Source organism: Eptesicus fuscus, chromosome 11 (genome assembly GCF_027574615.1).
Source record: "Eptesicus fuscus isolate TK198812 chromosome 11, DD_ASM_mEF_20220401, whole genome shotgun sequence".
Lineage (NCBI taxonomy): Eukaryota > Metazoa > Chordata > Mammalia > Chiroptera > Vespertilionidae > Eptesicus > Eptesicus fuscus.
This window is the reverse complement of record NC_072483.1, coordinates 91,555,039-91,582,523: the sequence shown is the minus strand read 5'-3', so window position 1 is coordinate 91,582,523 and position 27,485 is coordinate 91,555,039. Positions and strand designations below refer to the sequence as shown.

Below are 27,485 nucleotides of genomic sequence, written 5' to 3'. Positions count from 1 at the left end.
TCACTTCCTCCTTTCTGTTTTCTGTTTTTTTTAAAGTTCATAAGCATTAGAAAAAAGGGGGGTGGGGTAATTCTGCTTGCAAAAAGCCAGCATTCACATTCTGGAAACTAAGGACTTGATTGGTAAGGTTGTTAATTAGTGTACTGGCTTTAGAGACAACCCAGCATCTCTGTGATTATATTAATTTTCAAAGGAATTGATTTGACTTGTTTGTGATGTTGCTCTTTCCAGGACATGTTTTTTTTGTGTGTTTTTTAAAATATATTTTATTGATTTTTTTACAGAGAGGAAGGGGGAGGGATGTTTCTAGAGAGCTAGAAACATCGATGAAAGAGAAACATCCATCAGCTGCCTCTTGCACACCCCCTACCGGGGATGTGCCCGCAACCAGGGTACATGCCCTTAACCAGAATCGAACCTGGGACCTTTCAGTCCACAGACCGACGCTCTATCCACTGAGCCAAACCGGTTTCGGCCCAGGACATGTTTTTTAAATAATTCACTGAATTTTAGGAAGCTCCTTACATTTCATATGTCAAACAGAACGATAACTCCTCTCTGTGCTAGATGGTCGCTGTGAATCCCGCAGCCGTACCTGTTTCCTTCTTTAGGTGGAAGGTAGCTGTATTTCCTGTCTTTTATCTTCAGTAGATATTTGTTGAATGATTTAAAATATAGCACACTTATAATCAGTTTATGAAATTCTCCAACAGAAAATTGGCAAAGTACATGACATACATTTTTGTGTAAAAATAATGTAATGCAATACATTATTTCACACAAAAAAGAAGTGCAAACAGCCAATAATCATGAAGCAAACAATACAAATGGAAACAAATGGTATACTAGTATCTTTTTTTCAATGATTCAAAACACATGCTTATGCTCAGCATTGGCAATTGAGTAGAGAAAAATGTACACTTTCTCTTTTGTTTTGAAAAAGTGAAAATTAATTCATTCTGGGAAGCATTTTGGAAATGTTTCAGATGTAATGTTTATGGAGCATTTGACCCCAGAATTCTGTCTTTAAGAATTTATCTTAAGGTGATAATCAAATGCAGTAAGATTTCTTGGTAAGGATGTTTGTGACAGCATTGATTATTATATAGAAGAGTTCGAACTCTTCAGTAGAGATTTACTAAATAAACTATGCTCCTTTATATAATGAAATTCTATGCAGCCATTAAAATGATCTACATTCATTGATCTGTAAATATATTAATAATACATTGTTGAGTGAAAAAAAAAGTTTATAAAACAGCATGTGTACTATGATTCTGCATAACTTCTGCTGTAAAAGGCCAGGTATTACTTTTTTTTTTTTTTAGAAATGAAGGGAGAGGGAGAGAGAGATAGAAACATCAATGATAAGAGAGAATCATTGATCAGCTGCCTCCTGCACCCTCCCCCGCCCCTTACTGGGGATGGAGCCCGCAACCCGGGCATGTACCCTGACCAGGCATCAGACCCTGACCTCCTGGTTCATAGCTCGATATTCAACCACTGAGCACACTGGCAAGGTCCAGGTAGTACATTTTTTACGTTTGCCAGTCATACAGGCCCTGTCACCACCAGCTCTCCTGTGGTCGCGTGAAAGTAGCTGTGGACAATGTGCAGACAAGTGAGCGTGGCTATGTTCCGGCAAATCTTTATTTTCACAAACAGGCCTCCGCATTAGCTCCCTGACCCCGCTAAGCATGTGAAAGGGTGGGGGTGGGGGTGAGGGGGAGAGAGAAGACTATAGATTTACAAAAGAATGTTGACCCAGAAGTTAATAGTATGGCTCTGCGGGGATATCCTGGATAGTTTTTACTTGCTACTTTATTTTCCTGTGTTGTTTGATTTTACAGGCATTACTATTATTTGTTAATTCATAAGTAAAGTCTGTTTACCCTTCAGGAAAACAGGTTAGTGGGGTAATCCGCCTGAGCTCGGCTTCTAAGACCTCGTGTTACATGTGCGTGTATGAAATACAGTAATGTTTAGATGCAGCTCACTGTGCTACCTATGCAAAAGCTTCTCACACCTGCATCATTGTCCTTGTCTCTTAACAGTAGTCTTCTTCCGGTTTTTATAGGCCTTCATCTTCCTGTTACACACACAATTGCCAGTTTTACCTAAGTATATTTTTACATCTAGAATTCTGCTATCTAGGTCTTCTAGAATCTCAGAAGTCTTCCAGTTTTGTAATAAACACACTCACTGCAGCTTGGCTCCCCTCCTGGGGACACTGCCAGCTTTCTGGTTTCTCTTCCCACTCCCCCTATGACGGGGCCCGAGGTTCTGTCCTTGTTCTCGTCTCTCCCAACATGGTTTCCTCTGGCATCCTCATGGGTCCAGGTACCACCTCCAGGGGAGGGCTCATCGGGACATTCTTGGAGGTCGGCGCCCGGTAGCCAGTTGTGTCCTGGGAATTTATTTAAACCCACACCTACTTACAGTAACCACTTACCCATAACTACGCTCACCTCCGCTTGCAGGTTTTCGCTTTCCATCAAAATTCTCCTATACATTTGCCAAGTTTAGATTTACTCACTCAGATTTCCCATCTGGCTCTCTGCATGGACCTTGATTGGGAACCTAGATTTTTATTATCAGCCTCGGATGAGAGGCGGTTTGGCACCTTCTGGAGAGGTAAGCAGAGGCAGAGAAGAGTAGAAGCAGAGAAACGAGTTAGTCTCATGCGCTGCAGTGAAAATAGAAAGAAGTAGTGGGTTCTGGGATTTCAGTGACACTAACAGCAGTGCGTGGGGGACTAGGTTCAGAGAGGGGCGGGGAGGGTCTGCGGGAGACAGCCCGCAGCTTCTGCTGGGTACCAGGGGTAGTGGCTGCCCTCATCTCCTAAGGAGGAGAAGTGAAGGGCCGGGAGTTTGAGGATTTTGCCAGGCCAGGGTGGAGGGGTATTTTCGGCAGAAGAAACAATTTTAGCAAAGGCTTGAAGGCGTGGGGATAACCAGTGTTTTCTAGACATTGCAGGTAACTGCGTGTTCAGTAGTGTGCGGTGTGAAGCAGGGAGGTCTGCCTAGAGGAGGAAGCCGGGAAGCAAGCTGCAGCCCAAGTGCCCAGGGTCCTGAGTCCCATGCGAATTCGTGTTTGCCCGACCCCATGCATCAGCTGTCCCCAGAGGTTTCGATTCATAACTGCTAGCCATTCATCGCCAGCTCAGGAGACCAGCATAGAATTGCCTGCTTTTATTTCAAGCAATTGCAGCAACAGTAAAGCCACTATTTTACTTAAAATCTGAGACCTCTTAATATATATTTTTAATTTGACAGTGGTGACAAGGTAAGTCCTATAGAAATTAGTATCATTTTTGTAGAACTTTATCTAGTAGCTACTGAAGAATTGCTGGAAATGAATAACCTCTACACTTCTGTGTGAAGAGGGAGCTCGGAAGCTAGTTCCTTAGCTTCAGCACCTTAGAAAAACAGCCACAAATCACCAGGCAAGTGGAGAACTTGAGCAATGAAGAAGAATAGGGACAGCATTGCTGAGCCTGACCATATGATAACATGCTTACAAGGCCTTGGCACATGGCTGGGCTTCCAGTGTCATGGAGGGAACGATGATTTATGCTCAGTAAATAGGACAAATGCTGGGACTGCTTTTTTCCTATATTCTGAAGATGTGTTAGCAAGAGTTCCATGTTCATGGCTCTTTTAGGTGATAAAATTCAGAATTGTAAATGCCCATTTCAAAAGATGGATCTTCAGTATAGATCATTGTTAAGAAATTTTCTTAACATCTTATTTACACAATTTAAATTTTCCATCTATACTCCCCTCATGGACAATTGTGTTGAATACAGAGGCAGCGGTCTGAATGATCCAAATATTCTCTTCTTCTTTTGCAACATTAACTGCTGTTTTTCCTTTATGTCCCATCGTTGATAGTTTTCTGTTAAGGAGGTCTTGAAAACAGAACGCTGGGCATTTTCTCCTATTTCAGGAGTAGCACTAGAATGGCCATAGCTCTCAGTTACATTATAAAGGAAGCTAAAGAACATATAAATCATGCCAAAAATACTTAGGATTCGGAGGCCTGGAGGCCTCAGGGAATTGGTAATTTGACCCAAAGCCTGTCACCTGTTAAGATTTATCCTGGGTCGGGAGGGCCTGGAAGCCGTCAGGACCTGACAGGTGCTCCGGGCTGCGTGGGAAACGCAGGGCCGACTCAGTGCGGGTCCTGCTCGACACGTGTGCGCATTGCTGAGCCCCCGGCCGCACTAATTGATAACCGTGTGGCGATGGCCACGGCGGTGCCAAGGACTGACGGCCTGAACTCTCTTCACCCCGACTCACTGCTTTTTAAACAGGCTCCAGGGTGCTCGGGGAGACAGTGCTCGGCCTGCCCCGGGGCGCCGACGCACTCCCAACAGCGACCGGCTATGTTTCTTCCCGTAGATTCCTTTGTTTTTAAAGAGAGATGAGCTCTCTTCCCGGCCTCCCCCTGGTGATGTTTCCTCCGCCCGGTGAAAGGCTCCAGCAGCGGAAGGCATTCAGCTGCTGCTGTGCCCGCAGGGTGAGGAGCAGACCCACCCCCCTAATGTGCTCTCTGCTGGGAGGCGAACCCAGGGGCACCACTGCTCCTCTTTACTTACTTGTTCTTACTGAAGTTGTTTGTTGGAAGGTAATTACAGATACCTTGCTGTCTCTAGTAATTTGAACAATGGACCAATCATTTCTCTGACCAGGACAGCAGTGAAATACAAAATCAGCTGGCGGAATTTTCCTCCTTTAGTTCCCGTCTGAGGACAAAACGTTTTTTGTTTTTAAATATACTTTTATTGATTTCAGAGAGGAAGGCAGAGGGAGAGGGAGAGAAACATCGATCGGCTGCCTCCTGCACACCCCGCACTTGGGGCTCGAGCCAGCAACCCTGGGCCTGTGCCCTTGACCGGGAATTGAACCGTGACCTCCTGGTCATAGGTCGGCTCTCAACCCCTGAGCCAGGCGGGCCGGGCTGCAATGAGGCTTGACTTTTGTTCACTCAGAGCGGCAGCGCCAGGGCCGCTTTCCAGGGGCGCCTTCGGAGGACGGCGGCGGGTGCGGCGGAAGGTCAGCGTGGACTCAGCCGCCCGGAGCGCCTCGCTCGCGTGGTCCGTGGCCGCCGCCCTGCGCTCGCTCCGTGGCGGTGCCTCCCCAGAAAGCAGCGCTCCGGGCCAGCTGCGCTCGGTGTTTGGCAGCAGGTGGGCCCTGGGGTGCCGTGGACACGCAGGCAGGGCAGGGCGGCTGCTCCTCTCCTGTGGGAGGCGAGGCCTGGAGGATTCCAGACGCTGGGCCTTCCTCAATCCACGTCCAGAACTTAGCCCTCGGGGCAGTGACTGCCGTCTCCAGAAGGAAGGGGTCCCGTTCGTACACACCCTAACCCCACCCGCAGTCACCGCCCCCGCCTTTCCCGGCTGCGGGGAGCACAGCCCCGCCTGGCCCTGTCTCAGCCTGTGTGTGAGGACCCACAGGAGGCGGGCCGCGGGGCTGCGGGGCTGCAGGGCTGCGGGCACCCTGGCTCCACCTCCCGCACAGCCAGGCCCTGCTCGGGCAGCAGCTCCCTCTCCGCGGGGGCAGCCTCTGCGGCGGCCCCCTCTTCACAGACTTGCTAGTTTTCTGACGTCTGATGGACTGCAGCTGCCGGGTGCTGGCTTTCCAAGGACATATTTCCAACGTGGATCCACTCCGCTGCACGCCCCGCGGAGACCCAGTGGCGCTGGCCCACCGAGCACGGTGGACGGACCCTGCTGAAGCCCGGCAGTTGCTCTGAAATGTTTAAGACTTTACATCACAGCCATTCAGAACGAAGTAAACACCACTGACGTGGTTTTCAGTGGAGTTAACATTGGCCATTGAAAAATTGTTGCTTATATATTAGAGAGTCGGAGATGAAAGATGCAGCCCTCCCCGGTTAGGACTGGATGACGAAGGGGAAAGCGGAAAGGTGGGTCCTTACTAGCGCCGTCTAGTGAGGAGAGCAACTGCTTTCTCCTATCTAAGTATGGGGTACGTGGGTCTCTGTCATGAATTTAGCCTCAGCCATGCCAGCAACAAGATTTTAACCAGGTGGAGCAAAGAAACAGACTTCGTAATACAATAATTTGCCCAGCCAGTGTGGCTCAGTGGTTGAGTGTCTACCTATGCACCAGGAGGTCACGGTTCGATTCCCAGTCAAGGGCACATGCCCAGGATGTGAGCTCGATTCCCAGTAGGGGACGTGCAGGAGGCAGCCCATCAATGATCCTCTCTCATCATTGATGTTTCCTCTCTCCCTCTCCCTTCCTCTCTGAAATCTATAAAAAAATATAAAAAGTAATATAATAATTTGTGCTGGTGATCACTTAGATCATCCTTGATTAGCAGTTATGTAGTCTCCTAAATTTAACTAGTAAATTATTCTCTCCTCTACAGCTCCTTCCAGAACCCCAAGGAAGGCTGGAAAGAGCGGCTCTTAAATGCATCTGTTCGTAGGCAAACATGATGATGGCATGAAGTATAATCTGACTTTCCAATAGAAGCAGGAAGTGGAACTGTATTTCCAGAGCCTTGCCTCATGGGTAACCACGACCCTTTGCAGATAGGCTGACCAGAGCTGTAGACATACCTTGTGACCAGGGGACAAAACCAGCTTCTCCTCTTGTGGAATAAACTCACGAACTCATTAGCAACATGCACTGTGAGCTGCACGGTTCATGGACTGACAGGAGCAGCTCGGGCATCGATGAGAAACGAAGCACTCTGTTTTGCTGGTTTTGCACAATGATTCCAGGCAGTCCCCCTTATGCTTGGTACTCCTGCCTTCATGGCTTTGCTCATGCCCTCCTAGTTCCGTGGCATCTGCTCCCCTTCTTCCTCCCTTCTCCCTCCCCGCCCATCCACAACCCGCTCCTGGCCAAGGAACTGCTGACTCATCTTCCTAGGTGTAAAGGCCTATAGATTCCTTCCTGGTCCTCCCAGCCATATCCATTTCCACTGGGGACAGTATCTTCCTTTCCACACACGGAGCAACGCGGTCGGATTTAATTTGTGGGTTTCTCGAAAGAGAGACTCTGGTGCGTTTAACATGTAGGAGACACTTGGAGATGTTTACTGTACTTAGACATGTTTATTGAGGGAACATTTTAATGAATAATTAGAGCTTTATTCTTTTCATTTTGTTGTGTTAAAAGTAAATGTTTTGTCTCACAGTGAGATAAACTCTAAAGACTGACAGAAATATCTCAGAGATACATTTAAGTGTTTTTGCTACTGAACTTAATTTTTAAAAATCCTGGCCATAATCTTATTGGCTATGGCTTTTAAAGCAGTTTTCATAACTGTTCATTTGTATACATATATTGGCCAGTGGACTTTTTTCTTTGATCAATTGTGTGGAAGTTCCATAAGTTTTATGCTTTGTCCCAGAGACAAGTGGGGCAAAATGGCTGGGGGAAGGCGGGTATTCATGGCACAAGCCTAGCAGTTTCTAAAGTAAAAAAATTAACTGCCATTTATGGAAGAGCTTAAAGAGATTCAGAAGTAGGGAGAAGTCTAGCGGGTCCCCACTGCGCCATCACCAGCTTTAACCATGCCAACCCTTGGTCACTCTCCTTGTATCTACTCGCCCACCCATTGCCCCGGATTGTTGTCTTACAGGGAGGCTTACTGGTACGTGGTTTATATGAAATACAATGTGCCCTCTTTAAGTGTGAAGTTCAAGTGTTGGGATGAGCATACACAGTTGTATGTGAGTTCAAGATGCAGAACATCGCCGTTACCCCACAGATCGTCCTCCCGCTGCTGTGCGGTCGGTCCCTTTGCCACCCCCACTCCTGGCACCGACTGAGGCTCACCTTGGTCTGGAGGTCAGACAGTGGATGCAGGCAGACGGGCCTTTGTGCCTGGCGCTTCCCGTTTACCACCATCCTTGGGAAATCACATGTCGCTGCTCTTACCAGTAGCTGTGCGGTCGGTTCTGTGTCATGGATGTGACAATGTGTTTACCCATCCAAGGTGATGGACATTTAGGTTGCTTCCTGCTTGGGACTGGACGTTCCCATACAGGCTTTTTTAAATGGACATTCTCTTGGGCAAATATCTAGGTGTGGAATTGCTAGGTCATATGATGAGTATGTGTACTTTTATATGAAATGGCCGAACTGCTTTTTCAAAGTGTATGTACCATTTCAGTGAAAAATTCAGTGCATCTCAATGCAAATTTTTTAACTGAGAAAGCTCCAAATTTTTGAGTTTTGCGTTTCTGTTACTAATAAATCGTTGATCTAAAGTTCTTGGCTATTTTTATTACTCAAAGCAACGAGACTCACTGAGGCAACTATCAAGACATCTTGTTACTTGCTCCTGGCAAGATCCTGGCGCGTCTCTTAGACAGACTCGGCGCAGCCTGCCAACTATGTGCTCCCGATCGCCGTGCAGCTGACTTGATCTCTGCAGCATGTTCGGGTTTAGGAAAGTCAGGGCTTAAACGAGCCAGCATCTGATAAGATTTCAGATTCCAGGAGACTCATTTTTCTGATTAAATGAAACTGCTCCTGAGTACATAAGCCTTATATACAAAGTTAAAATAGGCTTTTATTAAATAGGTTTTTTAAAATTAAATAAGTATCATTGCTATTAATTATTTTAGACAGAAATATAAACAATGGCATCCCCGTAGTTTATCCTTTGATTTGGTGAAATAATTTGATTATGTCAAGAGTTCCAGATTCTGGACAGTATTTTTTAAATTTTTTTTAGAAATCAGAGTTTTGAAAGATCCTGGATTTAAGACCATGACATATTTTCTAGTATATTAGAAGATTAAAAGCACTTTATTTTAGTTCTTGCTTTGGTATGGTCTAGAATAGATTCAGATATATTCTTATCAGCATTTCATTGTCAACTACCATTAATGGCGTGCCACAGACAGTGAGGCCTAACCTAGGTCTCTAGCTCATGTGTCTTTTAAGAAGAACAGATTGTGTTAAAACTGCTGGGTAGCTTCCAGAAGACCAAGGACACCGCCTGCACCAGCAAGGTGCAGGCGTGATCGGATCTGTTACATGGATGACAGGAATTATCCTAGGCTGGGAAACAAGTTTTGGCAAGTTCTAAAAGAAGACATGTATGATAATTGTCTGAAATCTATAACACAACACAACTGACAAATTGTCAGCCAAGGTCTGAGGTCTCATTTGCTTTCAGAGAAGGCCACATATCTGCTTGGTAATGATGCTGTTGATGATCCCTTGAACTGGGAGAAAGTTCCAGTGACTGAAATGACTGAATTCTGAGAGATGAGATGCCCTTAAAGTCTACGCATAGAGTCATCGGACTGATTTCCTTCAGCTTCCCAAGAGTTGGCCTGATTCTTTGCTGTAGCTCCCCAGACTGGTAGCTGGACGCGGTCCCACAGTAATACCCATTCGCCCAAATGCTGTAGTCATTCAGGACCCGTCTAGGACGCTCAGCATCTCAGACACCGCCAGTATCTGCATCAGAGAGTGACGGTCAGTCTTAGACCGGAGCTCTGAGCCCGAGGCCAGGGCCAGAAACTTGTGAAAGAAATGCTCGCCAGCTTGAAAGGGGAGGTCCCTTTGCTTGAACTCTGAACTTCCAAAGTCCTGAGACTGCGGAGGGGAAAGGCAGAGACAACTTGGGTCCTCAATTTAGTGGGTGAGGCCCAACCAGAACCTGGCCTCCAGGCCGGGAGAAGGAGCGCCTGCAGCTGGTAACGTTGGAGCCGAGGACGCCCTGAGAGGCCCAGGGAAACCACAGGGCACTCGGTTGGCTTGGTTGAGACCCAGGTGGCTCTTCAGCCGAGAGTCAAGCTCCAGGTCGGCAACTCTCTCTTCCTTGGAATCCCTGGTGCAGTCCACACAAGTGGGACTGGGTTGTCCTAGTCACAAGCTGGGATTGAAGAGATGCAACTCACTTCTCTGTCTTTAACTGACCTCATCTTGGTTTAAACCTTCCCTGCTCAACGATGGAAAATGCTCCAGCTTGCCAATCATTTACCTGTTTTCCAGTTTAAAATGTAGGGTTTTTTTTAAAGACAAACAGATACTAAATAATTTCACTTATAGGAGGTCTATGAAGTAATCAAACTCGAAGAAACAGAAAGTGAGGTGCCGTTGGCCAGGGGCTGCAGGTGGTGCTGGTGGCCGAGGAGAGTGTGATAGAGAGTTGTTCACCGGGCACCGAGTTTCCGTGTTACAGGATGGACACGTTCTAAAGACTTGTTGCACAGCAATGGGGAAATGTTAGCATTGCTGAAATGTACACGTAAAATGGTTAAGATGGTCTATTTTGTTATTTTACCAAAATTTAAGAAAAATAAATTGGACTCATCAGGAATCATTTAGGTTGGGCTATTGCTCTTGTTCAGCATTTCTCACTTCAGAGAGGTTCTCCCCCTCCCACCACCCTGCCTTTCTGGATGCATCTGGAATCCGGAGCACATGGCGAGGCTTTCTGTCCTCGCACGGGCTCGGTTGAGGTGGCTTGTTTGGCTTGGTCTCGGCGGCACCCTTTCCTCTCCATGTTCCTGCTCTGACTCAGTTGGGCTCCCTGGTAACCGCGTGTCCTGGACGGGCAGCCGCTGAGAGACTGCTGGCCACGTGGCTTTAGGGGCATCGTGCTGGCGCTGCTACCATGGCTACGCTCTTGCCTTCCCTTAGGAGGTTCCTGTCCTTTCCAAGCCAGCCACCCCTTTACCAAGCTGTTCCCTTTCTTTCTTCATGAGTGTGGTTAAAGGTTTGTCAGTCTGGTTTATCTTTTCAGAGAACCAGCTCTTGGCCCCGTTGACCTTCTGTATTGTTTCCTTAGACTTTATTTTGTGTGTTTCTGCTCTGGTGTTTATTATTTCCTTCCTTCTCCTCACTTTGGGCTTAGTTGCTTGTCTTTCCTGAGGGAAGCCCGTCATGCTATGAACGTCCCTCTTCGGACTGCTCTCACTCTGTCCTAGAGATTTTGGGTTGTTTTGTTCTCGGTTTCATTTGTTTCAAGTTATCTTTTTATTTATTCCTTGATATCATGTCAACGCTTTTCATTGTTTAGTAGCATGTTATTTAACCCCCATGTCTTTGTGTGTTTTTAGTTTTTTCTTGTGGTTGATTCCTAGTTTCATACCATAATAGTCAGAGAAGATACTTGATATGATTCCAATCTTCTTCAACTTATTGAGACTTGTTTTGTGTCTTACCATGTGGTCTGTCCTAGAAAATGCTCCGTGTGTGCTTGAAAAGAATGTATATTCTGCTGCTTTGGGGTGAAATGCTCTGAAAATATCAGTTAAGTCCATCTGATCCAGTATGTCATTTAAGGCTACCGTTTCTTGTTGATTTTCTGTCTGGAAGATCTGTCCGCTGATGTCAATGGGTATTAAAATCCCATTACTGTCAGTCTCTCTATTCATGCCCATAAAGATTTGCTTTACACATTTAAGTGCTCCCATGTTAGGTGCATAAATGCTTACCAGAGTAATAGCCTCTTGTTGGAGTGCTCCTTCTATCATTATGTAATGCCCTTTTTTTTTTTTTCCCCTCTCCTGAGGGAAAGGGAGGAAGAAAGACAGAGAGAGAGAAACATTGATTGGCTGCCCCCAACAACCTTATAGAAAAAAATGAGCAAAGGATAAAAGCAAACAGGTAATAGAAATGGAAGTACAGACGATCCTTAAACATGAAAAGATTAATAACCTCTTTTAAAATAAGAGAAATGCAGTAAAATTTATGATAAAATACCACTTTTCACTTATCAGGCTAGAAATAAGAATGATGAGGGTGTGCAAAAATAGGTAATTCATATACTAGTATTGTTAAGGGAAATATAAATTGGTACAACCTCTGATGATATCTATGAAAATACACTAGTAGATAGTCATATCCTTTGATTCTGCAAAGGGGGTTACACACACACACACACACAGTGTGGCTCCCTTCAGTTCACATAGACACTACCATGTAAACTACGGCAGCATCTTAGCATCATAAAGGCAGACGGCCCGAGAACCACGCCAACACAGTGCGGTGACAGGGTGGGAGGCAGGAGGAGTCTGTCTCCACTGAGAGTGTCTAGCTGGTGGCACTCTCCCTGGAGCTGCCGTACATCTGCACTGCGGGAGAGAGTACATTTCCCACTGTTTACGCCATATTTGAACTGGGGTTTCTGTTATTTACAGCTGGAAAGTACCCCAAATGAATAAACATGTGTAGAGCAGGTGTGTGCACACATAAATTATGTATATATCAATACACACACATATCTTTACATTTGAACATGCTACTACTAAATCTATCATAATCAATGTAACCACTCCCTCTGGTTGGACTCTATGTTATTTGCCATTTAAAAAATTAATAAACAACATGATTTTATACAAATGTTTTCTTTGGATAAAATTTTAAAAGTAAAATCATTTCATAGAAATTTTAAGGATCTTGTTAAATGTTGGAAGGCAGCTAACTCATCGGGCCCTTCTGCAGGCAATGACTAGACTATTCCTTTCTGCCCCCTTACTAATAACACTAGGTATTAATATAAAAATGTAATGCAATTGCAGGTAACAGAATGACATGTACTTTAATTTATTATTAGTGAGAAGTAACACTGTGATTTACTAAACGATTACATAATTTTCCAACAGTGCCTATTAGATCAGAATCAGATAAAGATAAATAGCAACTACTTAGCTTTGAAGTTAAAGAGTCTAGGGTTCAGGTATATCTATATATATAAAAGCCAAGCGACCGGAACAACTAGAATGACCTGAACAATCTGGACGACCGGTCACTATGACGCACACTACAGCCGAACAACTGGCCTGATCGGAGGCGGGGCTGGCCTGCCAACCTCCCACGGGCCCTCCTCCGGCCAGCCAGGCCCCGAACGGCCTTAATCGGGGTGGGATGGCCAGACCCCACCCGTGCACAAATTCATGCACCGGGCCTCTAGTGAAATACAAAGAATTCATAAACCGATTCAGTCAGTCAGAACCTGTTCTTGTATCTTCTCACATAAAGACCTTCTGAGCTAATTTTGGGAGTGAATTTGATGGAAGAGAAAAGCTTCAGAATTGGTGGTTTTTGGTGCCCTACCTTGTAGGCTGAGCTGGACTTAAGGAGGTAGAGACTGTATAATCCTCCTTTCAGTTTAAAGACTTGAGAGGCGGGGACACTATGCATTGTTCTGGGGGAGTCCAGGGGAGCAAGCATCATTGGAGCAGTTCCGCCCACGCCGTGGTGTCGTCTCTAAAGGAGAAATACTGATACAGATGACGGGCTCAGGTAAACGCAGGTGCCAGTTTTGCAAAAATTGTTATATTTTTCACCCTGGTGGCATGGCTCAGGTGGTTGTTGCATCTCCCATGCACCAAAAGGTTATGGGTTTGATTCCTGGTCAGGGGACATACCTGCATTATCCCCAGTTGAGGCCCTTATGGGAGGCAACTGATCGATGTTTCTCTCACATTCATGTTCCTCGTGTGCGCTCTCTCTCTCTCTCTCTCTTCCTCTCTCGAAACATATCCTTGGGTGATGATAAAAGGAGATAAAAAGGGGAAAAGAAGTTGTATTTTTTCATATCTGAGCTAATGACTGAAAAATGATGCCACTACATTTGTATTTGTTCCTCCCATCATGTAGCACCCATCTTAGTCACTTACTAGTCATGAGCATCTCTGAACCTCAACTTCCTCATTTTAAAATGGAGATAATCCTATATAATAAAAGCCTAATATGCAAATTGACCAAATGGCGGAATGACCAGTCGCTATGCCGTGCACTGACCACCAGGGGCAGACGCTCAACACAGGAGCTGCCCCCTGGTGGTCAGTGTGCTCCCACAGGGGGAGTGCCGCTCAGCCAGAAGCCGGGGCTCATGGCTGGCTTGTGCAGCGGCGGTGGCAGGAGCCTCTCCCGCCTCCACAACAGGACTAAGGAGCAACAAGCTGAGCGGTAAGGAGCAGCAGGCAGTAAGGAGCAAGGGGTCCTGGACTGCAAGAGGGCACAGGCCGGGCTAAGGAACCCCCTCCCCGCTAGTGTTCAAAGTTTGTTCACCAGGCCTATAGTCTATATATATATAAAAGGCTAATATGCAAAGTGTCCCCTCGGGAGTTCGACCGGGAGACCAGTTCAGTCACTCGCTATGATGTGCGCTGACCACCAGGGGAACAAAGGAAGGCCCTGGCCAGCAGCCGGAAGGCCTCAATCGGCCTGATTGCCGGCCAAGCCTAGGGACCCTACCATGTACAAATTTCGTGCACCGGGCCTCTAGTATCTATATAATGTGTGTTTCTAATAAGTAAGTGCTTGTGCTTCTTGTCCAAGATCCTACAGGTGGTTTATTCCTTGCCAAACTGAATTAGATATGCAAGGGCCCAACACACTATCAGGTAATAATATACCTGATCAACAGAGATATTGGATCAATACAGTGTATGTTGTCTCAGCAAATACGCAACCATATCCCGGCCTCTGGCACAGACCCTGCCTGAATTGGCCCTGCTCTCTGTGGCCAGAACCAGGAATCGGTCAAACACCTGGCCAGGCAAGGTGGGCTCACTGCTCACAGTCTGCTCACCTCCGTCAGCAGAGGAGCACTCTGCAGGCACCGCAGGGGCAGCGTGCTTCTCCCAGGAGACCCCCACCTGTGCAGCTTGTTTTGGTCGCGGGGATGGATCCTGCCCTGTGATAGATGGGGACCAGCAACGCTCTTGAAGTCTGTCTGGTCCCAGCTCTAAGGATCCCAAGTTCACTGTGAGCCACAGGTCCTGGTCTAGACCTTGGGGCAGTTGTCCTGGCTGCAGGTGCATCTGCAAGTGGAAGGGCCACCTCCTCTGCTCCTTGCCGCTGTGATTTCTGTCCTGGCACCTGGCTGGTGTGGTGCTCCCAGGGCCCTGGGCTCCTGCAGACCCTCCACACAGGCATGGCGCATCGGTCACGTGTCCGGGTCTCTGAGAAGGAGCAGCTTTTCAGGAAGGCATTCTTGGAGCTGGAGGCCAAGCCGCCGCCTCAGTGGCCGCCCGATTGTTTCCATTCAGCAGCTTGGCTGCTCTCCCACACTCACCGCAGTGCGCTCAGCTAGTGGGTGTGTTATGCTCGATTCTCACTTTCAGAATCCTCCCCAGCCTCACAAGGATCCGATGTCATGAGGGGGCAAGTGCGCCTGCATTGACAGGTTGCATTTTGCCTGGTTGGGGGCTAACGCCAGAGCTCCGAGGGCCGTGGGCAGAGAGCCAAGAGATGCTGGCTTCCCAGTCGGAGCTCGTGTCCGTGGGAGCGGATGTGGGAAAGTCCTGTGAAGGAGCCATGGCCAAAACCGCATAATCACATTTTGTTCTGAATAGTGCCCTTCATGAGACATCAGGGAAAGAGAAAGAAGCCTCACAGAGAAACCATTTTCCTAATAGAGTGAGCTTGAATGGTTAGAAAAGCAGAGAGGTAAGTTAGCAGGTTAATGCTTCTACATTCAGGGGTTAAAGGAACCTTTCAGATTTAATTGAATCAAATTTTGCTGTCGGCCCCTCTCAGGAGGACTTTCCAATAGATTTCCTTGGGATCCGAATCAGAGCATATGTTGTAGATCTCTGTAAGCTAATTCTAAAGTAAAAGAATTTTATGAAAGTCAGTTTATAAAGAAAGTCAATATATGTGTGTGTTTAATAAAAACATCACCTTTATTCTGGAGCAGGAATAATAGCAGTATACTACGACATTTTTTTCTTCCTTGCAGTAATCCAATACTGGAATAAATTAACACTAAGGTCACATGTCTTTGTTTCGTTACCAGAGTATGTACTTCTATGTCAGGAACAATTTGCATAATGTTAACCCATAGCGGAAGTGAAATACTCAACCTTTATAATGGACTAGAGGCCTGGTGCATGAAATTCATGCACGGGGAGGGGGGGGGGTGTCTCTCAGCCCAACTTGTACCCTCTCCAATCTGGGACCCCTCAGGGGATGTCCAACTGCCTGTGGGATTGGGCCTAAACAGGCAGTTGGACATCTCTTTCACAATCTAGGACTGCTGGCTCCCAACTGCTTGCCTGCCTGCCTGATTGCCCCTAACCGCTTCTGCCTGCCAGTCTGATCACCCCCTAACCACTCCCCTGCCAGCCTGATTGACGCCTAACTGCTCCCCTGCCAGTCCAATTGTCCCCAACTGCCCTCCCCTGACAACCCGGTCACCCCCAAATGCCCTCCCCTGCATATTCCCTCTTTATATGATAAGGTTTTTTCTTTAGCATATTGGACAGCCCTAACTGGTTTGGCTAGGTGGATGGAGCATCGGCCAGCAGACTCAAGGGTCCCAGGTTCAATTCCAGTCAAGGGCATGTACCTTGGTTGGGGGCACACACCCAGTGGGGAGTGTGCAGGAGGCAGCTGATGGATGTTTCTCTCTCATAGATGTTTCTAGCTCTCTATCCCTTACCCTTCCTCTCTGTAAAAAATCAATAAAATATATATTTTTAAAAAAGAAACATTTAAGATTCCTCCATATCTGCCTGGCTGGTGTGACTCAGTGGTTGAGACCCCAGGCTGCCACTGCTGGAAGGGGATCGCACTCCGGCCAGGCTGAAACCCCAGCCCGGGCTGCCGCCCCAGCCTGGCCGGGGATGGCGCCGTGGGGGGTGCGCGCCCCAGCCAGGCTGATACCCCAGCCCAGGCTGCCGCCGCTGGCCGGGCATCACGCTGGGCGCTGACGCCTCCCAGCCGGACACCCCGGATTGCCACCACTGGGCGAACTGGGGCACTCCGGCGGGGCTAAGAGGACTGGGTGCTGCCATTTTGTCGCGGAGTGACGGTTAATTTGCATATCACTCTTTTATTAGATAGGATTTTTAGAGAGATGCCCACTGCTTTTACACAGACATTTATGTCTGTCAGATAAGATGAGCAGCCTCATGTGTAAAATCTTACGTTCTTGGGCATCCTGTGGTTTTGACAGGATGTGATATTCATTGAATGTTTGATGTGTCAAAGTACATGTAAATAGTCCCTCTATCTTGCGTTTTAAATGGCAACAAAGATCGTCTTGCTAGTACATGCTATCTACTGAAAATGCGTTCATTTTCCAAAGACTTCCTCTACAAAATCCCACCCGGGTGTGAATGAACTAAATTTAGTGCCATTCTGCATTGCTTGACATCTTACTCAGGATGACCAAAATTAGTAATGTTTGATGTGTTTTGCAGTGTGTAAGCTGGAACTGAATGACCATGGAAATGAAATTTCAACACCACATGTCACATGCCAGGCAAGTCATGACTTCATAGCACATTGTAGTATATGTTTTAATTTATTAATTATATTTTGGGGTAGTATTTGTTTTATTTTTTTAAGTTATCATTTGTTATTTTTAATGGATTTTTTAAAATCATGCTACATTTTTAATAAGTACTGTTGGAATGAATGATCAAACAAGTGTAACACTGATTTATATTTCTGTTTTTTAATTGAAGTATAATTGATAGATTTCTATTTCTTGTATAGTTAATATACAGATATTCAATGCTATGTTTCCTTGGGCAAGTTGATTCATTTCTTTTAGCCTCAATTCCTCTATGACATGGGTACAGTAATAATACTTAGCTTTCAGCATTATAGAGGTAAAATTACATCATTAATGTGAAAGCACTTTGAAAACTATTTAATTATTATTTCAATTTTTATCCCTCTTCCCAATGAAGCAGTGGTTTAATCACACACTCCCGTAGATTTCCCTCTAGAGTCGGTTTGTCTAGAAAGATGCCCAGGCTGCTGGGCGATCTGTGGGGACAGGTGTAAGTTATCACACTCCTGTGGGCATTGACTCAGTGTCCAGCATTGCCTCTGCCCAGCTAAGAGTTCACGGCTCAGAGCGCTCTGGTTTTAGCTCTTCTGCCCTCTGCCTTTGGGCTCGTGCCCTATATGCGGACCGGCATCCCTTCTGCTCCAGCGTCTTGTTCCCTGAGCCAATCCCGGCATGCGCTTGGACAGTCCTCTCTGGGCTTCCGTCCTGTCACATGTGAATTAGATGACTCTAAGGCCTTCCAGCTCTCACATCCGACACCAACTCATTTCCGTGCCTGTGTATGTATATATCTGCTATGCTAATCACTTGCTCTTTATCCATCTTCTCATTCACACCCCTCTTCCTCCTTCACTAAAATGCAGCCACACAACCTTTTGCAAAAACCAGTGCTGAATCCAGATAAGGCTATCTCACAAAACACAGACATGAAAAAGCAGAGTTTCACTCTTCTGTTAGGGCTTGGTGAGGAGCTGTTGTAACCAGCACAATGAATCATTATTGCTCTTAGTTCAAATCCAGGCCCCGCCACTGACATACCTCCTATTGTCTCGATTCCTCCGAGTTCTCGTCTGTGAGTTGGGGACACTAATGTATCCCACACTGCGCATGTTAGAAAAGTTCCTGGCACAGATCCGGTACTGAATAAATATTATCATTTCACACCCTACTAATTCTGACACCAGACATCAGAAACCTGGATCGTTTCTTGATTTTGTTTTTGACACATAAGAAGAGCATGAGTTTATAATTTGAACTCATTTGTCCAGTTTAATCTATCACAACACAAAGTTGCCAGTTGGTGATTATATGATCCTTAAGAAGCATAGAATATTTTAGTAAATAAGTTAAGACATCCAGTGACTTTCCTGGCTGGCATGGCTCAGTGTTTTCCAACACTCACATTGTTTAATGACAAAACTAATTAATTAGAAAGCACATCTTTACAAATGCACTATTAGTTCATAAATAATAATTTTTATCTTAAGAAGGAAAATTCAGTATCCCTCCTAAGGGTTTCTAAACTAGGCTTGAAGAATGAGCTGTAGGAAGGACCTAAATTCCCTGATATTATGTTCAAATTTGTGTTTTATTTTTTCTGGTGAGAGTGTCCCTAGTCTTCAACAGATTTCAAAAGGGTCATTGACATTCTGATGTTTGTGAATCATGGCTTAAAGTGAAATAAATTGGATTTTTTAGGAGGGGGGAGTTTTACGTGAGTTTTAATTTAGTTACTGCCAATGTCAAATTATTGCCTTCTTTATTTTAATGAAATAAATTTCTATACAGAACTGGAAAATCCAGCTTGAATACAAAAAGAACTATAGAGTTTGGAAAGATTTTTTCTTTATTTTTATTATTTTTAACTCATATAAGTTTGTGGGAAGTATTACAAAAAAATTCAGAATATTAAACCTGATACAGTGCATTGAGCTTTACGTGATGTCTTCTCAAAATCTCAGGGATTAGAATCATGGTGGACACGTGTGTGTCCTCAGGGTGCTGAAATGCCAACGCCGCGCCGCGGACAGCCAGGCAGAGAGCCCTTGCCTTCCCAGGACCTCGCAAACAGAAGTGCGCAGGCGTGTCACAGAGCGTGTCCCGTCGCCTCCTCTCCCGGTCCTGCCAGCTTCACGAGAGGGCCACCACGGGGCAGTGGTGATGGGACCCTGGGCCCAGGTGAGGGGGACTCTAACGGTTGGGGAGTGGCTCCTAGGAAACGGAGGGTGCTCCGTCCTCACACTCCCCGCCTCAGAGGTCAAGGTGTCCAGCTGCTTGTATTCCAGCCTACGGTACACTCATGGGCTATGACCTAGCCCCGTGGTCGGCAAACTGCGGCTCGCGAGCCACATGCGGTTCTTTGGCCCCTTGAGTGTGGCTCTTCCACAAAATACCACGGCCTGGGCGAGTGTATTTTGAAGAAGTGGCGTTAGAAGAAGTTTAAGTTTAAAAACTGTGGCTCTCAAAAGAAATTTCAATCGTTGTGCTGTTGATATTTGGCTCTGCTGACTAATGAGTTTGCCGACCACTGGCCTAGACTTTTGGGTCATGAATATTCAGGTCCTGGAAGAGGTAGGTCCCCGTGTGTGCACCTGCAGTGGCCTCACCCCCCACAGGGCAGCCCTCTCCGCGCCAGCCTCCCCTGTGACATACGTCAGTGTTCACAGCAGCAAAAGGAGTGGCGATGGCTGTACTATCACTGATGGTTAAAAATTACATCCATGTGAGTGATAAATTAGCATTCAGGAGCCATGACACTCGATGGCATGTTAACCACCTGCGACTGCCTCACCGCCACGTCCCTGAACGGCAGAGGGTGCCGGAGGGAGTTCGGTCGGAGAGACGGGCGCACGGCTGCCCTCGGGGGGTGGGGGGGGAATAGGCACTTTTCCACTGTTTTCAACCAACGTGGGAATTGGTGCCGCGCAGCCCAGAGGAATGTGCCGGTGTCACCGAGTGCGAGGCAGCGAGGCGGCCGCCGTGTCCCGTGGCTGCGGCAGCTGTGACCCTAGGACCACGGCCACTGCCAGCTGCCGTCGTTTGGAAAGTGAACCTATGAAAACATATAAATAGTTTCCGGGTCACGATAAAGAGAGAGGAAACAGATAAAGCGAGTCCCTGCTTTTCTGTGTCAAGCAGCTTGACTGGGACCGAATGGACAGAACGTTCACTCGTGAGAACCAGGCGAGCAGACCTCAGAGTCCCAAAGCAGACTTCCGTGCTGAGCCATTTGACTGGTGATCCAGTGAAAACCAGAGGTCTAGAATTAATCTTCATAACGTAAAACTGGTGTGTCTTTCAGAAAAGGTGAAAACACTTTAATATAATTTATATTGTTGCTACACATTACATGTAAGAAATAATTTCACTTAATCATAAGTACAATGAATTTGATTAACAAAATGCTAATTTACAAAACAGAAGTGAATATATGCAGAAATATATTCATTATTGAATTACAAAATAAAATGAACAGTTCTTGTTAAGATCATCAGCTTATTACTCTGTATTTCAGATGATAGGATGAAGTCATTTTGGTATGCTCAGTAATATTTATAAGTATTAAAATAACGGAACGTTGAGATTTGAGTACAATGACAGTACACATGGAAATTTCACATTCACATTATACAGCATCATCAATCCGTAAGTGACTGTTTATAATGTAAAAAAATAGAAAATGATTGTAATATAACCATCTAACCATTGGCGTCTGGAGTTTTAAGACCACTATTTTATTTGCTAATTTCTCTGAATTATAAGCAGTTGCTTTTCTGTCAGGTGAGACATGTCTTTGTGCCTTCATACTTAATTTGAAATATCCTTACTGTAAAAATATACCAAAGTAAATAAAAAAGGAGACACTTATTTACAAAGAAAATATTGTATACACATTACATAAATGCAGTTGTTTCAAAGTCTTTTATACAATATTGATAGAATCTGTCATTTTTATTACTTTGTCATAAAAACTGCAGTGTTGCAAAGGCAGGCTGTAATTTTTAAATGTTTGTAATTTGGAAACTTTGCTAGAAATGAATACTTTTTGGCTACCTTTTAAGATAAATCAGTTTCTCCAAGTATACCACAGAAACGACTCTTCTTGTACTCAAGGAAATGCGTTCCCATGTGGAGGTCTAGGAAAGTGTGCCTGGAGAAAGGACTAACTCCTCATCCTGCTGAATGTTCACCGTAACCTGATAGCATCGGCCGCTCAGTCTTGTGTTAGCACCATGGGCATGGATTGTTATGTACTGAACCAATGAACACAGCAATGGGAGCTTGCATATTGCGTCCATCCCTATTTTTGTGGAATTTCACCTTACCAAGTATTCTATCAGACAGTGTAAATTCAAGTGTGTAAGGATGGTTTAAATGACAGAACATAACAGCGCTGCGTTTCACCAATACTACCTGCAGGGTTTGTGTAGATACTAAATGCAACTCTAGAGAATGAACTTCACAGCACTCCTTTCATCCGCCAGAACGCAAGGAGAGCCGCTCGCGGCTGCCTACATGTGTCATGCTGTATATATGAACCTAAGCCTAATCTGACCTCCTAGTTCAAAACTCCGGGAATCATAGAGCTTGCTAGTGTGCGATTTATTTTGATGGTTAAATGCCAATCATTGCATATATTCTCGCTTTTAGTTCATGTCCTGTCGTGTGTGCTTCTGTGACGGTAGCATACTGTAGGCTTAGAGCCTGTGGCACATAATTCACAGTTTCAAAATTGCTGAGGGGAAGGCCTTCCATGTTTTAGAAAGTTACGAACCAAATATCAATTTCATGAGCACCCACAGCGATCTACTACCATGGCTGGAATCTTCCCGTATATTATTTGTTCTTTGCCATTAAAATACAGCATATTAATGGGAGACATCTTTGTGGGAGTGCAGCAGGGGCCCGCTGAGCCCCTGGGGTTTGCTTGGTGTACAAGATGAGTATGAGGGTATTTTTGTAAGAATACGAATTCACACTCTCCAGAGCAGTAATTGGCCTTATATCGTTTGGGGGCGATAATCCAGTCCCATCCGAAAGCTTCGAAATCCACAGTCAGAGGGTAACGGCAGCATCGCGACTCTGTCGAGTGCTCGTCACAGTCGAGGCCAAAATCTCTTCTGGATCTTTTTGGTGTGTCTGTTACCTTGACTTCCAGAAAGGGGTTCTGGGTAAAAAGGAAAGAGCAGTCAGTACCACCCACAGGTCCTGAAACACTGGCGTGTCTCGAGAGGTCATTATTGAAGAGAAACTAATCCTTCTGCTTACACACGTTTATTTTTAAAAGGCACAGAATTAGGGCATTGTAATTCGCACTAGGATTGATTCTTCCCTCATACAGCAGCAATGCAGATTTCTCGGTGCATTTAGTGGGTGCTCTGGAAATATGTATAGACTATTTATGGGGAGAAAGGGAGAGCGGGGAGAGGGAAGAGGTTAGGTCTCTCCCTCTCTTCTCTCTTGTTGATCAAATATGTGGGCTCTGTCGGCGGACTCCTGGGGAGGTAGGCACACTCACTCACCCTTTCCCACCCGCGGAAACGTGGGTGTGAAAGCAGAATCACGTAGGCAGCCCCCAGCACTGCGGGGATTGTAATGGGAAAGGGAGGGGAGGGTGGTGAAGGAGGTGGTATTAGTGGGTTGGAAAGAGAAACTCTAAGAGAAGAGGGACAGATGCAGAAAAAGGTCCAATAATGTTTCCTTTATTCTTTCACTGAAAGATGTTTCTAATCAGATATTTAAACAATCATTTTCTAACCCTTCCCCTGCACCAATCTTTTCATGCATTTGAGACTGTTTCTTTCTACATGAAAAACTCTAAGGAATATGTCATATTAACCACCTGTTTAATAATAACTAAAATCTATCACATCACCAACTCTGATCATTAAAATGCTACTTATAAAAAGAACACTGTCTCAAATAATGAATAATGGTTCTTATCCTACACCAAAATCAAGAGACCTACCAGTCATTGTTATTTAAGATTATAAAAACAGTGACATCATTTTGAGAGTCAGTAACATTTTATGTAGCATATTTAAAGAAAAATAGGTCATTTGGAAAACTGTATCATTTCTTTAAGAATATGTTTTCATTAAAGTAGAGCTGACTCAATACCACTTAGTAAGAAAACTAAAAAAGGCAACATTTATTGCTTGCAAGTATAATCTTTTGTTGTAAATTATATCAATAGGTGGAAATGAAAATATGGTCACATTAATCCGTTTTTGTAAACACAAGCATAAGTAAACAGAAAAGTGAGTAGTTCTAAATTTACACTAGGTTTTAAACTTGTTTTTATTACTTTTTATAATATATAGGGCATCGTCATCTGCTTGGCCTGATATGAAATTAGTTGGCATACCCTAAGTAAACTCTTGAATATTTACTCTTGAATGGTAAGGCAGCTCAGAAATAAACTAGGCAGCTCAGGGTAACTAGCCAGAGCATTAAATTTTATTAGCATGAGTCACAAAGTAATCTACATATATATTTGCACCAACAGCCTACAAAATAACGAACATATTTATGACGGACCTTTAATATAGTGTATAAGACTAAACATATTGTACTTAGTTCATTGCTATAAGTAAAAGCATTTTGTTTTAATTATAACTTACAAAGCTTCTTTTGTATGCTTTATTAAGGCAAAAAAAATTCAACACATTGCACTCTGGGGCAGGGGGAGAGGGAGTTTAAATTTCTTGGATATGTACTCGAATCCACTATGAAGATTTCATGCTTGTATTCATATAACCATGTAGAACATATCCAGCCCCAATTCAGAAGAACTACCTAAGAAGCTAAGGGCTATGGAATCCCTTTTTTAAAAATCCTGATGCAAAGCAAAAGTATCAGGAGGGTGTTTCATCGGGTGTGAAACCAGACACCCACTTTTATTGGGTACAGGCTAAGGGACCGCGTTTGGCTGGTGAGAGAGGAGTCGGTGGCCTTTTTCACTCTGACCTGTTCCCATTCTGCTGGAAACCTCTCGGGGCTGGGAGAACGTTGCTTCCCACCATCACTTACCAGCCCATCCTCTCCGGGTCCCGGGAAGGTCACAGCAAGATCACGACCATTCTCATCTAAAGCTTTGATTTCAATGCCCAAGTTGGATTCGGGCTGTTTGAGCCAGTTTTGCAACACTGTCTTCACATCGATGCTCTGCCAAATGCCGGCGCCCGGGCTCATGTCGAGTTTCAGGGATCGGATTCCCGTGTACCTCGTCCCGTCTCTCATGGGCTTGACGAGCCGCAGGATTTGCACAAACACGGTCGTGGGCGTCTTGACGGGGCTCAGGTAGATCCACAGCTGGGCCTTGACCACCTTATTGAATTGGATTTTGGAGCTGAACTTAAAGAAGCAGCATTTGGGTTTTCCTTCCGCTGGCGTCAGAAGATCAGCTGAAAAAGGAACCGGAGAAGAGTTACTGAAATTAGTTCTCGTTAAAAAAATGAACAAAACCTTTCATGTTAACTGGTGAGTATTTTTTTTCTATTGGATTAATGAATGTATGTTTAGTCTTTTAAGATGAAAAACTGGAGAATTTCATTCATAACTCAGGAAAATATCCAAGAGAAGAATGACTCTGGTTCTTCAGAATTTTGTAGATGTTTTTTCAGCTGTTTATGAGGAATCTGCTCCCTTTCCAGAGAACGGTGGACTCGGGGAGACCCTGTGAAGGAACGAGCAGCGGATGCGATTTTAAATGATGATGATTAGAGAGAACAAGAGACACCGTGGAGGAACATCCACTTAGAATTCTTTGGGAATCTGAGCAGTTACACTCACTGAGCAGCTGTACCAATCAGTCTGGCGGAGGAGCCCTCCCCCCCCGGCCTGAATTACCTGGGGACAAGACGCGGCCACAGCCGAGCCGGGGAGTGAGCAGAGAACAGTGCCTCTGCCACGTTGGGGCTCTGGAATAGCGTTTTAAAGGGTCGAAACCAGGCAGGTGATTAGCACCAAAAGTTAAAGGCTAACGTGGGGCCGTTTCCAAAGCTAGAAAGCACGTCTCTGGTGCCAGGCTGTCGGTGGAGGCAGAAGCCCTGAGACATGCCTCTCCTCCTGGTTTAGAAATGAGGCAGAGCTGCTCCGGGGCCCGCTGGTAACGCGCCTGCAAGGAGAGGCCTCGGTCTGCACCTGGTGCGCGGGTGAGGACAGTGTTTTGAACCTGTGCTGGGCCCGGTTCAAAGGGCGGAGAGTTTAAACTGCGGAAGGCAAGCCCGCCGGCCACGGCACCAGTGTTTCCGGCCGAGCTTGTCTGTTGCGGTGCCTGGCTCCCTTCCTTGGAGGGTTTGGCGCTGACTGCGGGAGCGGTTGTATGAAATGCTTTCTCTTCCGGAGCAAGGAGCTGCCACAGATAGCCCTCCCTCCCGGGGGAGCGGGGTAACATTCTAGAAGTCCTGGGGCAGTGGGCCTCCTGGACTGCGCAGGCCGATGCCGCAGCCCGCACCGTGGTCCAGGTGTAGGGGGGCTTTGTGAGCCCGAACCTACGCGGCTGAAGTGCTTGCTTCTCAGGCTTTTCCCAGCCATTAGCTCAGGATAATCAGGATGCTGTGCTCGCGGTGTCATCGCACTTTTTAATACATCGCGTTTAAAAAGTATTTCCTCGTACTCTCCAGCGTGATCGCTTTTAAAATTAAATAGTTTAATTTGCCAAGAACACAGACACCCTGTGAGGAATGGTTTTGAATTCCAGGAGTCATTCCAGGTGGCCGGCAAATGCTCAGCTGGGCTCTGACTCACAGAGTCCCCCGGTCCCTGTTCTCAGTGAAAAGCCTCATCCCTAGACATGCACGTTTCAAGCAACCAGATGCAATCGTGGATTTCATGCGAGTAGTAGCATGGCCTGCAGCACCTCTCCTAGCTGCCCCGGTGCCAGTGGCTGACAGCCCGGCCCGTTACCGCGGCCACGTCCCCGGCACACGGTGAGTGCCTGGCGAGCACTCTCAGATCGGAGTCTCCTTAGTGTCGCTCTCATGCAATCCCGAGAAAACCTAGCAAAGCTGTGGTCCCTCCTACCTCCTAAACCCCGGCTCGTGAAAGAGCCGAGCACAGACCCGTTTCCCACACACCCCGGGAGGACAGCCGGCAGGGCCGGTGCGGGCGGCTACTCACGCGCCGTGGGCATGGCGATGACCGTCTCCGTGGTGGCGTGGTAGTCGTCCTCCTCCAGGGAGCCCTCGCTGCCGCCGTCCCGCTGCACGTCGTCCTGGTCGATGAGCTCCCGCAGCGGCGGGGCCCGGGGCAGGAGCTGCTGGATGGCCTCCTTGCTGATGTTGGGCGCCGTTTCCAGGCGGAGTTTGCTGAGGATCTGGATCTTGATGGCCTCGATCCGGGACGCCTTGGTGTTCTGCCTCCAGGCGCAGGCGTTGCAGGGCCGCTCTCTCTCCACATCGCCCTTCGGCTCGCCGCCCTCGTTCAGGTCCACGGGGCCGGCGACGATCAGCATGAACAGGTAAATGGACACGTAGACCTGCAGTTTCTGCATGATTTAGGAATCTGCGGTCTTTTCCTGGTCCCTGCTCCCTCCTTCGCTTTTGAGTAACGCCGAGCACCGTGTAATGCCTGGACAGTCGGAGACGCCGTGGCCACGCCGGGGAATCTTGCACGCTGTCTTCCAAGTGGCTTTTTATATTCCGACTTGGATGAGACCAGCGTCGTCGGGGCCTGTGATTGGCTCCTGCTCCACAATGAATCTCGCTGTCAGAGGTTAAACCCTGTCTGTCACAAGCCACCAGGCAGTGTTCTGTTACAGGCCGGGCGAGCTGGTGCATCTGAGCGCTTCATAAAAGAAAGAAATCTGCAGATCGGGCGAGAGAGAGGTGACGTGGAGGAATGAAAGTGTGTAAACAATAACATGGACTGCCCTCCGGTCTGGTTCATCTTCACATGTGGGCTCGGAAGTTATCATTGAAACAAGTAAGTCAGTTTACACTTCCTATTTTACAAGTCGAAATGTTACTTCCTCGAGAATTAAAAAGTATTTTATGCTATTTAAGCAAGCATTTGAAGTAAAAAAAATCATTTGTTGCATTACATTATTTTCAGTCCTGTGAAATTAGGAAAATGTAAATTTAAATTAGGAAGACCTGGATGAAAAGTCAAGGTTGTCATACTAGTAAAAGGTTTTCAGCTCTAATTTGAGAAACTTTTCTTCCTGACTACATTTTTAGCACATGTTGGAAATCATACTTATCATAATGTTATAGTGCACAT

At 46.1% G+C, this 27,485-nt stretch overlaps 1 protein-coding gene and 2 long non-coding RNA genes across 4 annotated transcripts in view; 2 read left to right on the top strand and 1 right to left on the bottom strand.

Annotated features, from left to right (window-relative positions):
- The window catches only part of LOC114233355 (uncharacterized), a 47,037-nt gene extending 29,811 nt beyond the window's left edge, over positions 1-17,226 (top strand). For both annotated transcript variants that reach the window (XR_008557469.1, XR_008557468.1), the window contains one exon: positions 17,164-17,226. This is a non-coding gene — a long non-coding RNA (uncharacterized LOC114233355). The remainder of the gene's footprint in view (positions 1-17,163) is intronic.
- LOC114233356 (uncharacterized) lies at positions 2,228-3,217 on the top strand. The gene is made up of 3 exons (XR_003619512.2): positions 2,228-2,340; positions 2,481-2,634; positions 2,977-3,217. It is a non-coding gene; the product is annotated as an uncharacterized LOC114233356 (long non-coding RNA).
- Positions 17,227-22,021: 4,795 nt separating the features above from the next.
- Positions 22,022-26,776, bottom strand: MSTN (myostatin). Its single transcript, XM_008146508.3, has 3 exons — positions 26,385-26,776; positions 24,294-24,667; positions 22,022-22,428 (listed from the first exon to the last, which is right to left on the bottom strand). The coding sequence occupies exons 1-3, from the start codon at positions 26,755-26,757 to the stop codon at positions 22,048-22,050; spliced, it is 1,128 nt and encodes a 375-aa protein (XP_008144730.2). The 5' UTR covers positions 26,758-26,776; the 3' UTR covers positions 22,022-22,047.
- Positions 26,777-27,485: the final 709 nt, after the last annotated feature.

Bases quoted from the DNA above. Each gene is read 5' to 3' on its own strand.
- MSTN (XM_008146508.3), bottom strand. From the start codon at position 26,757: ATGCAGAAACTGCAGGTCTACGTGTCCATTTACCTGTTCATGCTGATC. The intron at 24,668-26,384 runs GTGAGTAGCCGC...TTCCTTTTTCAG, and splicing joins CATCGCCATGCCCACGGCGC to CTGATCTTCTGACGCCAGCG. The intron at 22,429-24,293 runs GTAAGTGATGGT...CTTTTTACCCAG, and splicing joins GACCCGGAGAGGATGGGCTG to AACCCCTTTCTGGAAGTCAA.